The following is a 13,393-nucleotide window of genomic DNA, read 5'->3' on the forward strand; positions in this document are numbered from 1 at the left end:
TGACAGCACACGAAGGGGGATGGAACGAGGCAGGAACAGGAGTGATTTCCATGTGGTGTTTTTATATAAAAGGCTCAGAGAGGGACGCAGCCCCCCCACAGGGCGCTGGAAGCCCCCCTGGCTGAGCAGGGCTTCGTACAGCACCGCGGGGAAGCGCTCGCTGGAGGTGAAGCACATGCAGGAGGGGAAAATGCCGCCAGGCCTCGTCCCAAGCCTCGGCTCTGTCAGCCCCAGCCTGGTGGTGGTCGGTGGCAGGAGAGGGCCCAGGACCCGCAGCAGCGGCGATTTGGGGTGGGCAGGGACCTCCCGGGGTCCCCTCAGCCCAGCCCGGGCCGTGGGGCTCGGCCCCTGGGGTGGTTCTGGCCCCTGCCCGTGCGTCTGCAGTTTGTCCTCTGGCTGCTCAGGCTGGGGCGGCCGATGAGTCAGGGTCTGGCAGAGCCGCTTGTTTGCTGTCTCGGCGGCGGGGACGGCGGCAGGGAGCTGGGGTTGGGAGCCAGGGGTGCGGGATGGGAACCGGGAACCCTCGGAGGGGCAGCACGGGGCAGGTGAGAGGGGGGCGTTGTCGGCGCTGAAGGTCGCTGTGGTCGTCTTATCTGCCTTGCCTGGGCTGGTAGCGAACGTTGGCTCCAAACAGCAGGAAATTCTAGGAGAAGGGGAGAGGAAGTCTGTGATGCGTCCTTGCAGCTGCTTTGCTGTTAGAGCCAGCCCTGCTCATCACCCGACGCTCTGGGGAGGGAGCGTGGGCACTGTGGTTCTGCCATCCTTGGCTAATTTTAGCTCCGGAAGGGCTCTGAAGATGTTCCACAGCCACACCCTGCCGTAAACATCCAGCACCCAGGCTGTGGCACTCCTCCGGGGCCTCCCTGGGCCTCCCCAAGTGCAGGATTCCTCCCTCCTGCCTGGGTCCGGGGCTGCAGCTGCTCAGCTGCCCTGCACAGAGCCCCGCCAGGCTTGGGGCTGAGCTGCCGCTGAGCTCCACTTACTATAAAAAGTGTCATGGGAAATTCGGGCCCCGGTTTTAAAATCTGCAGGACACGGCCCTGCCTGAGCCACTGCCGTGTGTGAAATTTGCTTCATTCCCCCTTCTCCAGGCACCTTGCCTGGCCCCCGCCTCTCAGGGACGAGTGGCAGGACCGGCTCCAGACCCTCCACTCACCTCATGAAACTGCACGATGGGGTCGGAGAGCTGTACTTGGGCTGGCAGCGGCAGAGGGAAGCCCTTACCTAATCTCTCTGGAAAAGAAAACACACACAGCTGTGTTGGAACGAGAAGCGAGAGGGAGCAAGGGGCCGTGCAAAGCAGGCGGCCGCTTCCTACCCCCGGCCCTTCCTTTGCCCCCCCTGGCCTGGGAAGGCAGAGGGAGCTCCTCCAGGCTACGCTAAGGCCTGGGGGCTTCACGTTGTGCTGTGCCCCTGGGGCCCCTGGCAGCCTCCAGCCCCGCTCTGGCCTGATTTGTTCAGCTGTAATGAGAAGCAGCGAGCGGGGGAGAGGGTCTGGAAAGCATTAGGATGTGTGTCAGGCTCATTTTTTCCATTGCGTTCACTTCTGGATGTGTGTCACAGTGCAGAGAGGCTCCCGCACTCAGTTACCCACAGCCCTCCTCTGCCAACCCCAAACACGCCGGGCGCTGCCGCTGCCTCCTCTCTGCAGGTTTTACCTCCCGAGCAGGCCTGGCAACAGGGGCTTAATTAACAAACTGGGCCTGCCCGGGTAGAGTGACCTGAGTGGTATCTGTTCCAGCAGCCCCATTCCCCCCAGCAGGTTATTACCATTAAGACGTGGCAGCAGGATACTGGAGGCAACTACGTTCATTATTGACTGCACCGTTTCCACCTGGAGATACGGAGAGAGGGAGAAGGAAAAGAGCTTTAGTCTGTGGGAGAGCAGGTGACCAGATCCCGCAGGATAATTAGAAAGAGTAAAATAAAGCAGAAGCTGGGATGGGCGCACGCTTCACCAGAGACCTACAGTTTTGTCTCGGCCATGCTGGCAGAGTAGGAAGCATAGGGGTGAAAAAGGGGATAGTGGCCAGCTCTGCTCCCTCGCCCAGGCTCACAGGGAGGTGCCCGTGGGGTCAGCATCCCTTGGTGGTGGGGGTGAGGGAGTGAGTCCCTTCCTCAGCACCTGGCAGGCTCTCACCTCCATGTCAGGAACAGCTTACCTTGAAAGTGCCGGTGCCGACATTTGAATGCTTCAGCGTGAGGTTCATACTGTGCGGAGGGAAGCAGAGCTTTGCAGTGCCCGTGGCCGTCCCACTCCCTCCAGCCCCAGCTCATCCCCTCTGCCCCAGGTCCCCATCCCCAGCACCCCCCTCAGCAGCGGTTCATCGGGACCTGCAGCTCACCTGTCCACGGCCAGGCTCCCAACCATGCGGCCGGACTGCACGTTCGTGGTGGCAGACACGTTGCCTGTCTGAGGAAAGAGGCAGAGCTCTGGCAGTGCTCCCCCAGCTCCTCCCAAAACAGGCGCAGGGGGCTCAGAGCAGCCCAAAGGCAGCCAGACCGCCCTCCCATCAGGGCCCCGTTCGCACCCAGTGTGAAAACCAGCATTTGTGAGCTCGGGTATTTCTGCTGGGGTCACCCCATGTGCCCAACTGGGCTGGTTGCAGGAGGCAGCTCTCAGCAGGAGCACGGCACGGATGGCACAGGATTGCCAAACATGATGGGAGGGGGCTGCACAGCTCAGGAGCTCCCACCTTTGCTCACCGAGGTGCAGGCAGTGCTCACGGGGCACCATGTCAGACTGGGGCTGTGCGAGGGGCTCCCCACCGCAGCCCTGGACCCCAACTCACCAATCCGAGGAGGAAGAGGGGGGCCAGGTTGCCGTTGGGATAGATGGCATAAGCCTGGATGTCCACAACAGGCTGGAGCGAGACCCCGTTTGTTCCGATGCTCAGGAATGGTGCAGAGGGAGCAGACAGCCTGAACTTCATTGGCATGTTGGGGTACATCTCGTCCAGCTGCAAAGGAGCAGGGAGAGGGGAGGAACTGCAGCACAAAACCTCCTGTGGCTCTACAGCCTGCTGCTGCTGAGCTCCTTTCCATGCCAGCAGCTCATGGAGTGCAAGGATGCAGTACCCAGAGCACGGCCCCACTGCGAACCCCCCTCACTGGGAACCTGGGGCTGGGCTCTCTGGGGGGGCTGCCTCACACAGAGCCTGTGCTGGGCAGGGCCAGGACTCACCTGGGGAAGGAAGGCTGCGAAGGTGGAGGTGTTCAAACGGAATTCGATGTCCTCCGGGATCTGCGGGAGGAGGATGGTTACTGCCCAGCACTGCAGCGTGGCACTGGGGCAGGATCAGCCCCTCGAGCCCCTCGTGCATCTCAGCCCCTGCCCTGTGCCCAGAGCAGCTCCACGGGGAAGTGTGGAGGAGCCCTGCGAGTCTGCCAGCCACTGACCCCACACCTCCCCTCCTTACCATGGCGTCCGTGATTTCGAAGACGAATGCCCCAGCCGTGTGGTAGGTGAAGCTGGCAGTGTTGAAGAAGTAGCTGGAGACCCCGAAGTAAACCATGCGGTTGTGTACGGGAGGAACGGCCAGCGCTGGCGGAGTGAAGGGGACGGGGGTGCGCTGTGCCAGGGAGAAGCATTCGCCCTGGAAGGACAGGAGTGGGTGAAGCAGGGCTGGTGGGGCTCAGCCAGGCAGGGGAATGGCATTTGCAGGTGGTGACTGACCCGCGCCTCCCTCCTGGCCCCTGCAACGGCATCAGCCACACTGAGCTTCCCGAGGGCAGCCTCTCACCTTCAGGCCCACGTTGAGGAACTTGGCAGTGGCAACCGGGGCTGCTGTCAAGGAGTAATCGATCCCAGCCACGGCATCTATGTTGGCTGTGACTGCAAGACACAGGGCAGAGGATGAGCGAGAGCCAGGAGCAGCTTCCCTCTGCTGACACCTGGGCAGAGCCTTGCCCCTGCTTCCTGGTGCAACGGCGCAATAGCAGTTTCACAAGTGTTCGCTTCTGTTTAGAAATAAAAATTGCATTTTCCTCTTCACTTTGTTTCTCAGCCATGCAAACTAACTCCTGGACCTGAGACACCACCTGGGTCCCCTGTGCCCAGTCTCAGCACAGTCTCTCCCCGTGGGAGGACTGAGTGCATGGTGACAGCTCTGCTGTGTGGTGCTCCACAGCTCCCGGCACATGTGAGGAAATACAAAGAAATGGAGAGTGGGCACAAGGTAAAACACCATCCCCATGGCCAGGAAATGCTAGGAAGAAACGCTCCCCAAGCCCCGTGCAGTGCTCACACAGTACCTGGTACGGTCTGGAGGTACGGCTGGAGGTATCTTCTGGCAGAGCTACGCAGGGTATCACAGAGCTGGGGAAACAAAGGCAACGGAGCTCAGCAGCCTGGCTCTGCTGGGACACACAGCCCTGGGTGGGAGCCTCGGGCATGTGCTCTGCTGCCCGGTGCTGTTTGTATTCTTTGCAAAAGCCCGCTTAGATAAAAGACAACTCAGTGACGTTCTTCTCTATTTATCAGACGGTACTTAATTAAGTATCTGAGAGACAGGCAGCATTTATACCTGCAAATATCTGCTTACGGCAGGTTCCCCACACAGTTTAGCTGCACTGGGGCCCTTTGAAGGATTCTCAGCTGTGTCCTCAGACTTCCTACAGTCTCTGCGGGAATGCTTTGTGCTGAGCAGGTTACGACTCAGCAGAAGCAGAGCAACTGAAAGAGTTAATCTGCCCCTGAAGGGGCAGGAGCGCTCCTACCTGTGCACCCACAAAGCACAGCTGTGGAGCTGGGGCAGCTTTGTGCTGCCAGGGGAGAGGAGCAAATCCCTCTGCCGCTGTCATCCACAGGCAAAGCCTCAGCATTAGTGGAGGATTTAAATGCAGCCTAAATGCTGGCTCAGGAATTTACTGCAGGGAGCAGTCCTGTAGACGGCCGAGATAATCTGCACAATCTCTCTTGCAATGCCATCCTGGCACAAGAACCCCCGTGCAGGATGAGGCCATCATCTGCCCGACCAGGCAGCCAGCTGGCAGCCGCTGACAGCGAGACACGGAGCTCGGGGGGAGCAGCGGCCGCACTGGCAGCTCCTGGTGGCTGGCTGCACTGCTGGGAGGAAGAGGAGGGATGGGGCCGTGGGCATGATTTTATCAGCAGAGGCTTGCTGGTAAGCTGCCTGTCCCCCTGCCTAGTAGAATAGAATCATAGAACAGAACAGTTCACTTGGAAGGGACCTACAGAGATCATCAAGCCCAAATTTGTCTGCAGGTGCTGGACCCCCAGGTCCCTCCTGGCCCCTGGACACTGCCCAGCCCCGCAGCAAGAGCTGCAGGTACCCACAGGTTGCTGGAGCAAGACTGGGACAGGGACGGGGCTGAGCAGGGTCCTGCAGCACTCCCAGCCCTGCCCTCTCCTCTGCTCCATCTCAAGCAGGGAGAAAGCCCCTGGAGAAACGCGTGTCTGGCAAAGGGGCTGGGCTGCTGGGGCAGATTCCCCAGCTGCCTCCTTCCAGGAGATACCACAGCCTGAAAGCCTTTCTGCCCGGCCCCAGCCTCGCTCCTGCTGCCAGCCCATCTGCTGCCAGGGCTCCAGGTGGCCCCCAGGCAGCACGAGATGGCATCGGCCAGAGCCAAATGCGCCCCGGCCCGGACCCGACCTGCGGCAGGGTGGGATTTGCCTGCTCTCCAACTGCCTCCTTCCTGAGCAAGGTTCACGGCCAGGGAGGTTGTAGCTCCTGCCAGCGAGCCTTGTAGTAATTATTGCTAACAGCTTGTTTCCATGTCTTGATGCGAGTCTCCTGCATGTAGGCTTTTGTACGGGGCTGAAGGTACCAGGGCTTCCCTGGTGCACCCCGTTACAAGATGGCAAGCGGCTGAAATCCAGAGATGAGGATTTCTAACCTATTGCTCCCAAAAGCACATATGAGTGCGGGCCATTTAAAGGGCAGCTCTGAGCGGGTTTCCTCTGTTACAATGAGTTTGGCCGAGGCCTAAGATCTAATTAACTGACCACATGGAAGGAGAAGTATTTGTTAATTGGGAACCAATTATACTGGGCTTTGGCAAATGCTGCATGTTTAGAATCCAGCCCAAGCCATGTGATGCTGTGGGGACTGCACTTAGCATGTGCCCATTCCTCACAGTTTCCACCAAATCAGCACTGTGCCCGCACGCTCTGGCCCTGCTTAAATCCGTAGGTGTGACCTGAGCCCTTGAAACGTCTGTTACAAAGGAGGGCTACAGATCACCAGAAAGCCTGGAGCTCTACCGAGCTTCTTTCACGTACCTTGCCCTCCAAGCTTTTCTTGAATTTGGACTCAATGGTTCTACGGAAGAGGTTGTAAAGCCAACTGCAGAGAAAAGGAGAGAGGGAGTCATTTTTGCTCTAGCTCAGAGGATGCTGCAGAAGTATTGGTGCAGGAAAGGGAGACGCTGGAGCTGTGGGACACTGGGGAGTGCCATTCCCATGCCAGCCTGGAGTCAAGCTTTGCCTCAGGGTTTACATTTGCAAACAAACCTGCTTGTAAACAACATGCATACAAGTCTCGTGACTGCCCCGAAACTTCTCCCTTAAATGTGCAACCACAGCAGGACAAACTCAGAGCAGATTCAGGCACATACTGTGCCTGGCAGCCACCTTCCTATCCCAGCCGGGCTAACACGCAGGATTTCTAGGCCTTCACGGTGATGTTACCTCAATTTGCCTGAAAAGCGTACGCGGACATTGGAGATACTGGTGCTGCAGGCAGAGATATCAACCGTTGGCTTCCTAGAGGCATCTCTGCCCAGCTTCAGGATGGTCTTGATGTAGACATTTGACACCTTCAGGTTGAATGACCCACGTGGCCGGCTGCAGGGAGAGGGAGAACAAGAAAGGGGACAAGAGAGGAGATGGCACTCATTATCTCCCTGATCACTGCCTGGCCAGCCGTGGGTGCCCTGGCGTGGGGAGAGGGACTTTGTGGTGATTCCCCGGGGCTGGGGGATCACAGGTGGCAGGACAAAATCAGCTGCAGTCCAGCTGGAGGAGTCAGGACATCCGCAGATAACAAAGCAAGGGCTACACAAACCACAAAGGAGGCAGAGGAGGGAAAAAAGCCTGTCCAGATTCAGAGAGGGAAATGCAGAGTGAGGTGCCTGTGCCAGGGACAGCCGAGTACCCACAGGAAGCGCAGCTTCACACGCCAGTTCCCGTCCAGCTCAGCAAAGGCATTGGAGATGGAGACTTGCAGGCCGTTGTTGGGGACCAGGGAAATCTGCGAGCGTGGCAACTGGAAATTGCGAAGTTTCAATCTAAAATAAAATAAAATAAAAGCATGTGAGAGGGAGTGCCTCACACTGGGTGCCCAGCTGGGGAGGGCAGGAGCGAAGGCACCATGCCGGCAGCATCCCCAGCTCCCATCCTGCCAAGGAACAGCACTGCGTGAGCAGAGCAGTGCCTTCGGGAGCACAGTCCCTGCAGCACCGTGAGAGCAGCTCCTCAGTGCTGGAAACCCAAGGCAGCAGTGGGAGGAGAGCTACAAGGGGGTGGCAAGGAGCTGGGACCCCAGGACCCCGCAGTCTGGGTTCATGCTAGGTGAGTTCCTGAGGTGAGGCATCCCTTCACTGAGTACAGGGTCATAATTTTGGGAGCTGCAGGGGAGAGGACAGCCCTCACTGCTCCAGGCCCCTGTGCTCCTCAGAGGTCCTCCAGGCTCCCCATGGGGGCTAGGAGGGCAGCAAGTCGCTCCAAGCCACTGGCAGGGCTCACCTGGAGATCTCGTAGCGCACCTTCCCCAAGACCTTGATTCGGGATTCACCCGAGATGTCTTGCAGCTTCAGCTGGGCCAGCTCCTTCTCCAAGATAGCAACCCCATGCTGCCTGGCTGCGGGGGCAAAGAAACAGCATCATGGTCATGCACTCCCAAGGGAGCCAGGAGCGTGCAGCAGGTGCATGGCAAAAGGGTTAAAGGAGACACCAGTGGCCTGGCTGCTCTCCACTGTGCAAGCTCTTGCTGGAGCTAATCTTTGTGCAGCACAGAGCCCTGCAAGTTTGCAGGCATTGCCTAATGTCTGCCTGCTTGCAAGCCCTGGGGAAGGTGGCAGCCAGGCAGCAGGAGAAATGAGGAGCCGGTCCTGTGCAGGAGGTGCCCAGCTCCGTGCTGCTCCATGCCCTGTGCCAGCAGGCAAAGCCAGGCAGAGCCCCTGTCCTGGGGTGTGGGCGAGTGCTGCAGCCCTGCACCCATCTGGGAAGGGGAGCCACGTCCTCCCCCAACAGCTAGCAAAGCTGCTGGGTAAATGAGCTGTTTCTCACACAGTGTATTTCAATCCATAACAGTGCTCCACTGGAGCCGGGGCCCTGCCTGCCTCAATAAACCCAGCACAGAGCCCATCCATCTCCGTCACCGCCTTCCTGGCACCTCCCCACCGCCTCCCTCCACCGCAGCTCGCTCCTCTGGGGCTCAGACTTGGCTGCCTGGATGCGTGCCATGAGCGGGGGGCCCTCCTGCCCCGCCAGCCCTGTGCCTCCTCGAGCCGGGGTCTCCCCTGTTGCCACCTGAGTGCAGCCCCCAGCCCCCTCAGGGCCTGGCTGCTCTGCACGGACTCGGTGGAGACAGCGGCAGGGGAAGATGGGGACATCAGGGTGATGCTGCCTTTGGCACACATGGCTGAGGCTGTCTTTGTCTTGTCCCAGAACTGCACGAACACCTGGCTCTGCACCTCAGCCGCCAGCACCTGCAAGAGAGGAGGGAGATTAGGAGCTGAACCCACCATAGTCCAAGCCAGCCTGGGTGATCCTGACCACAAAGCCAGGGTTGGTGGCCCCACTGAGCGCCAGTCCCAAAGCCAGCACAGTGCTGGCCACCAAAAGGCTCCGCACTCCCATCCCGGCTGTCTGACGGTGCCGTGCTGCTACCTGGCTCTCTCTGCCCGCAGCACCTTTATATCCACTCCAAAAGGGGAACTACGGACGAAGCAGGATGCAGATCCGCTTCTGCAGCCCACACGGGGCATCCCCTCAGCCTGGTGCTTCCTGCTTGGCCGCTGCCCCGCTCCCAAAGTGGTGGGGAAGGCAGGTGAGGACCGGGAGCTAACGGCCTCAGCCCCGTGCCAGGGGCTCGCAGCCCCTCCCCACAGCAGCAGCCGCCCGGGCACAGACGAGCCGCTGGCCTCGGCTCCCTGCTGCTGGCTGAGTTTATGGGCACTTGTTTGCCTTTTGCCCTGCCCGGTTGCTTTGCCCTCCGCCCAGCAAAGGCTGCCCCCCTCCTGCCCCGTTGGGCCCCTGCTGTGCCCTGACAGCTGCCACCAGCACGACCCAGACCCTGGTTGTAGCATTACCAGTGGAACAGCCTTGGGGCAGAACAAGGGCTAAAGTTACGTCTTTTTGTGTCCTGCAAGTAAATCCCAAGCCACCTCACACCCAGGGACTGGCCAAGAGGCCCCCAGCTCAGGCTGGGTGGCTACAATAGGGCCGAGGGGGGCCAGAATTGAGGATCGAGGGGTGCCTGCGCACCTCCTGGTGCCAGCCCCAGAGCTCTGCCCAGGAGACATCTGTTGTACTGCAGATGAGCACCAGATGCAAAACTTCTGGGGTCCCAAGTGCCACAGCTCTTGGGTGCACAAGGGGATGCAGCGAGGCAGGGAGGCAGCAGTCTGTGGGGCAGGGCTGGGCCTCCCCGCTGCCTCAGGCTTCCTGCAGGGCCCAGCAGCCACCAGCTCCCTGGCCACCACTAGGAGAGCTGATGGAAGATGAAGTGATTTAGAAGTGATTTCTGGAAGCAGCAAAGGAAGTCCTCAGCAGCTGATGTGGGCAGATCTCTCCCCGTATTCAGGGAAGTTCTAGTTGCCGGAGGCAACATCCTTGTGCTAAGTGCTTGTGAAATCCTGAAACCCGGCTGTTGCTCAAGCACAGCCTGGCATGACTGCACCACGGGGCCTGGAGAGCAGCTGCCTGCCCAGCGCAGCCCAGGCAGGGCCGTGGAGCCTGGGCTGGCTTTGCTGGGGGCTCCAGCACACAGAGGCCCAGTGCTGGTAGGACCTGAGACCTCAGCTCCTTTTGTCTTTCTTCCCCACAGTTGCAGGCTGCCTAGCCAGCACGCGACAAGCGCACACCAAACTTGCAGACGAGGCTCTGGGGAGCAGGACCGCAGTCCCCATGTCCCCGAGCTGCCTGTTTGATGAGTATGACGGGTCAGCTCTGCCCCTTTGGGTCTGGCTGCTGAGGCTGTGCCACAAGGCAGCAGCAGGAGCCCACGCAGGACCCAGAGGCCCAGCAGGCCGGGTGGTGACAGGGCCTGCCAGCGCAAGGAACACGGCCTGGGGGAGAGCCGCCTCCCACGGGATGCTCCAAGGGCTGCCCAGAGCCATCAGCACTGACCCCAACACATCCCTGGTGCCCAGGAGCCCCAGGGCAGAACTCGATGTACACAGGAAGAGGAAGCCCGGAGCAGAGGAGGAGGTTCAAAAGCCAAAGCCCCGTTTCAGCTTTTTGCTGAGTCTTGCTCGCAGTGAAGGAGGAACTCCCCAGAGCCGCACGTTTGTGGCACGGCATCTCTGCGGGGCAGTTTCAAAATGATGTTTAAGACACCCAGGATGAGCATTAAGGAACCAGAACCTCTCCCGTGAGGAGAAATGAAATTTCTTGGGGGACAGCATGCTGAGGAAGCACAAACACAACGTTTTCCTTCTGGCTTTGAGCAAATTGTAAAGCTGAACTGAAAAAACACCACACAAAGCCTGACCAAACAACCCTGTGTTTGTCAAGGAACAGTTGGAACCACTTCTAACACCCAACACCGAGGGCCAGTCCCAGCAGTGCTTCCTGCTGGGGGTGACAGTGGTGAATTAACCACAAAGCCCAGCCCGGCCGCTTTTGGGGTAAAGGCTCGTGGGGCTGCTCTGCTCCCCAGCACTGCCGGAGCTGGGCCTGGCCGCCCCACGGGGGCACGGGGCTTGCTGGGCTGTGCCCAGCATCACCTGGCAGAGCCGGGAGGTTCCTCACCGCTGGCTGCCCTGGGGCACAGCTCAGGACCCTCGTGCTGCCGTCCCCCTGCCATCCTTCCCCCCCATCACATTGTCCTCTGGCCCCACACGCTCCTTGCCACGTGCAGGCAGTTCCTGGTCCTGCTCACAGCTCTTTCCACATCTCCTACATGACGCAATGGCCAAACCCATCCTGCAGTTGTGTGCCTGGGCTCTCAGAGGGGACCCGGGGTTTTGGCTGCGGCCCTGCTCCATCCCCGTGGCCATGGTGGGTGCGTGGCTTGTGCCCCACCGCTGCTGGCTGAGGCAGTGCGTGCGGCCAGGCCACCGCTCCTCGGGCAGCGAGCAGGACACCCAGGCACGGGACTTTGGCGAGGAAACCCATCCACACCCGTTGTGTGCGGTGCCACAAACACCACGGGACTTCCCCATGGGGTGGCTCTCTGCCAGTACCCGCTCACCAGCTGATGCCAGCCCGGACGGCCGCATCAAAGACGAGCAGCTCCTGGCTTATCTGGCCTTCATTTGTGGCCACAAAGCCCAGCTGTGGTCTGGCAAATGCTCTAAAGGGGAAACCGTGGGGAAACCCCGGGGGCACTCCACAAAAAAGTGAGAGCAAGCCAGCTGGTTTCAAAGGGAACCTGCAACAAGGGAAGTCCATGGCCAGGAATAAAACCCTTCCTCCATCCACAACTCCCCTTTGCCACCAACATGGCCAGAGGGCTCTGCCCAGAACCCGGGGCCACCACGGATGTCCCTGGAGCTGCAGGGATGTCACCCACACCTCTGCAAAATGCCCTCAGCAGCGGGGTGCCGGGGGCTGTGGCTCCAGCCCATGTGCCAAAATACCACCAATGCCCACCCTCACCTGCTGCTGTGAGCCCCCGGCAGCACCCAAAAATACGGTCAAGCAGCGGGGGGGCTCCTCTGACGCTGTTTTCCCAGCTGTGGGATCGGCGTGACCCAGCTCCGGCTGTTCTGGGAGGCAGGGACGGCTCTCGGCCAGCGCGGGGTCAGCAGCTGACGCCAGCCCTGACGGCTGCATCAAAGACGAGTGACCGGACACACTGGGGGACACAACAGCTAAGAAAGGGGGGGGGGACGCAGTGAGAAGTGTCAATTTGCAGATGAGGACCCTGGGTGCAGGGGTTTGGCCACAAGCAACGAGGCTCCCCACGGGAGCTTGGCCCCCAGGACCTTCCCCAACGCCGGGCTCACCACCTGCGCTCTGCCTCTGCCCCAGTGCTGTCCCAGGGCCCCCCAGAGCAGCTCCACAGCCACCCGTGGGGGGCTGCCAGCACCCCAACACGCTGCCCCCCTGCCCCCAGGGCACATTGCCTCCCAGCACAATGTCTGGGAGCCTGGGGAAACAAAAGGGGACGCAGAGAGGGTGATTTTGCAGAAAAGTAAAAATAAAAATGCAGGAATGATGACCTCAGGCAGAGCCAGGGCTAGGGAGGGGGGGGTCTGAATGGTGGCTCTGTGCCGCCGGAGGGGCAGGGCGAGAGGCCACATGCAGCCTGCCCCGGCAGCTGCTCGGGCAAAACAGGAGGTGGAGAAAGGGAGCAAAAGAGGAGGGTGAGCTCATGGGGCCAGGGGTCCTGGGGGGCCCCCAGGAGCTCTGCCCTTTGCTGGGCAGGCCTGGCCCCTGCACCCCCAGCCCCCCACCTGGCTGTCCCAGGGCAGCAGGAGGGTGCAGGGAGCTGCTCTGGGGGGTGCGAGGCTGGACCCTGCCGTGCTGGGGGCATTCACAGGGTGACAGCCCCCCAAAAGAGGAACCCACAGCCAGGCAGGGAGCTGCTGGCCTTAGGGACACTGCAGGGCCCAGCGTGGGGGTCCCACCAGGGCGGGGGTCCCACCAGGCTTCACATTACACCATCCTCTCCTGTTCACCCCAATTGCTGGTGCGGGACCCCTCAGCCATCCCCCGCCTGCCTGCAGCAGCTCTCAGAAGCCAAAGCGAGTTCTTGGGCTGGCTTCAGAGGTAACCAGGCAATTCCAGCAGGCCAGAGCATGATCTCATGCTCCCTCCTACCCCACGCTCAGAGAATCTATAAAAAGGCTGAAGCAGACTATGTGAACTAACGCAATTAAAGGAGCAATTGGCGGCTGGTGGGGAAGGGAGGAGCTGGCCCAATGGGCCCCAGTTGGCGTGAGGGTTCCTGGGGAGACGGCTGGGGCCGTGGGCCAGCTGCGTGCCAGCACCGGTGGTGTCTGGGGGTCTGGGGATGTGCAGGGGGCTGCAGGGCGCTGCAGCGGGTGTCCCAGCCCTGCTCCCCACGGCTGAGCCTCTGCCTGCACACAGCTGCTGGCGCCTGAGCCCTGCAGCACTCGTGATCCGCACTGGCGACAAAAGGGCTCTCGCTTGCTCCCACGGAAATGGGAGGCAAAGCAGAAAGCCCTCCCTCGCGCCGTTCCTCCCTCCAAGCTCTCCAGCTGTACCTCCTCCCGCCTCGGCTTGTTTTCACAGCGT

The 13,393-nt window shown here is 60.6% G+C and overlaps 1 protein-coding gene across 1 annotated transcript; it reads right to left on the reverse strand.

Moving 5' to 3' along the window:
• Nucleotides 1-42: 42 nt before the first annotated feature.
• On the reverse strand, nt 43-8,869 carry LOC137865392 (bactericidal permeability-increasing protein-like). Its single transcript, XM_068700441.1, has 15 exons — nt 8,710-8,869; nt 7,709-7,823; nt 7,123-7,251; nt 6,653-6,808; nt 6,245-6,308; nt 4,255-4,318; nt 3,744-3,835; nt 3,420-3,596; nt 3,185-3,244; nt 2,793-2,960; nt 2,346-2,413; nt 2,163-2,211; nt 1,771-1,834; nt 1,157-1,233; nt 43-643 (listed from the first exon to the last, which is right to left on the reverse strand). The coding sequence occupies exons 1-15, from the start codon at nt 8,822-8,824 to the stop codon at nt 590-592; spliced, it is 1,452 nt and encodes a 483-aa protein (XP_068556542.1). The 5' UTR covers nt 8,825-8,869; the 3' UTR covers nt 43-589.
• Between the last annotated feature and the right edge of the window lie 4,524 nt (nt 8,870-13,393).

The sequence above is a fragment of the Anas acuta genome, chromosome 16 (assembly GCF_963932015.1).
Source record: "Anas acuta chromosome 16, bAnaAcu1.1, whole genome shotgun sequence".
In the NCBI taxonomy this organism is placed as follows: Eukaryota; Metazoa; Chordata; class Aves; order Anseriformes; family Anatidae; genus Anas; species Anas acuta.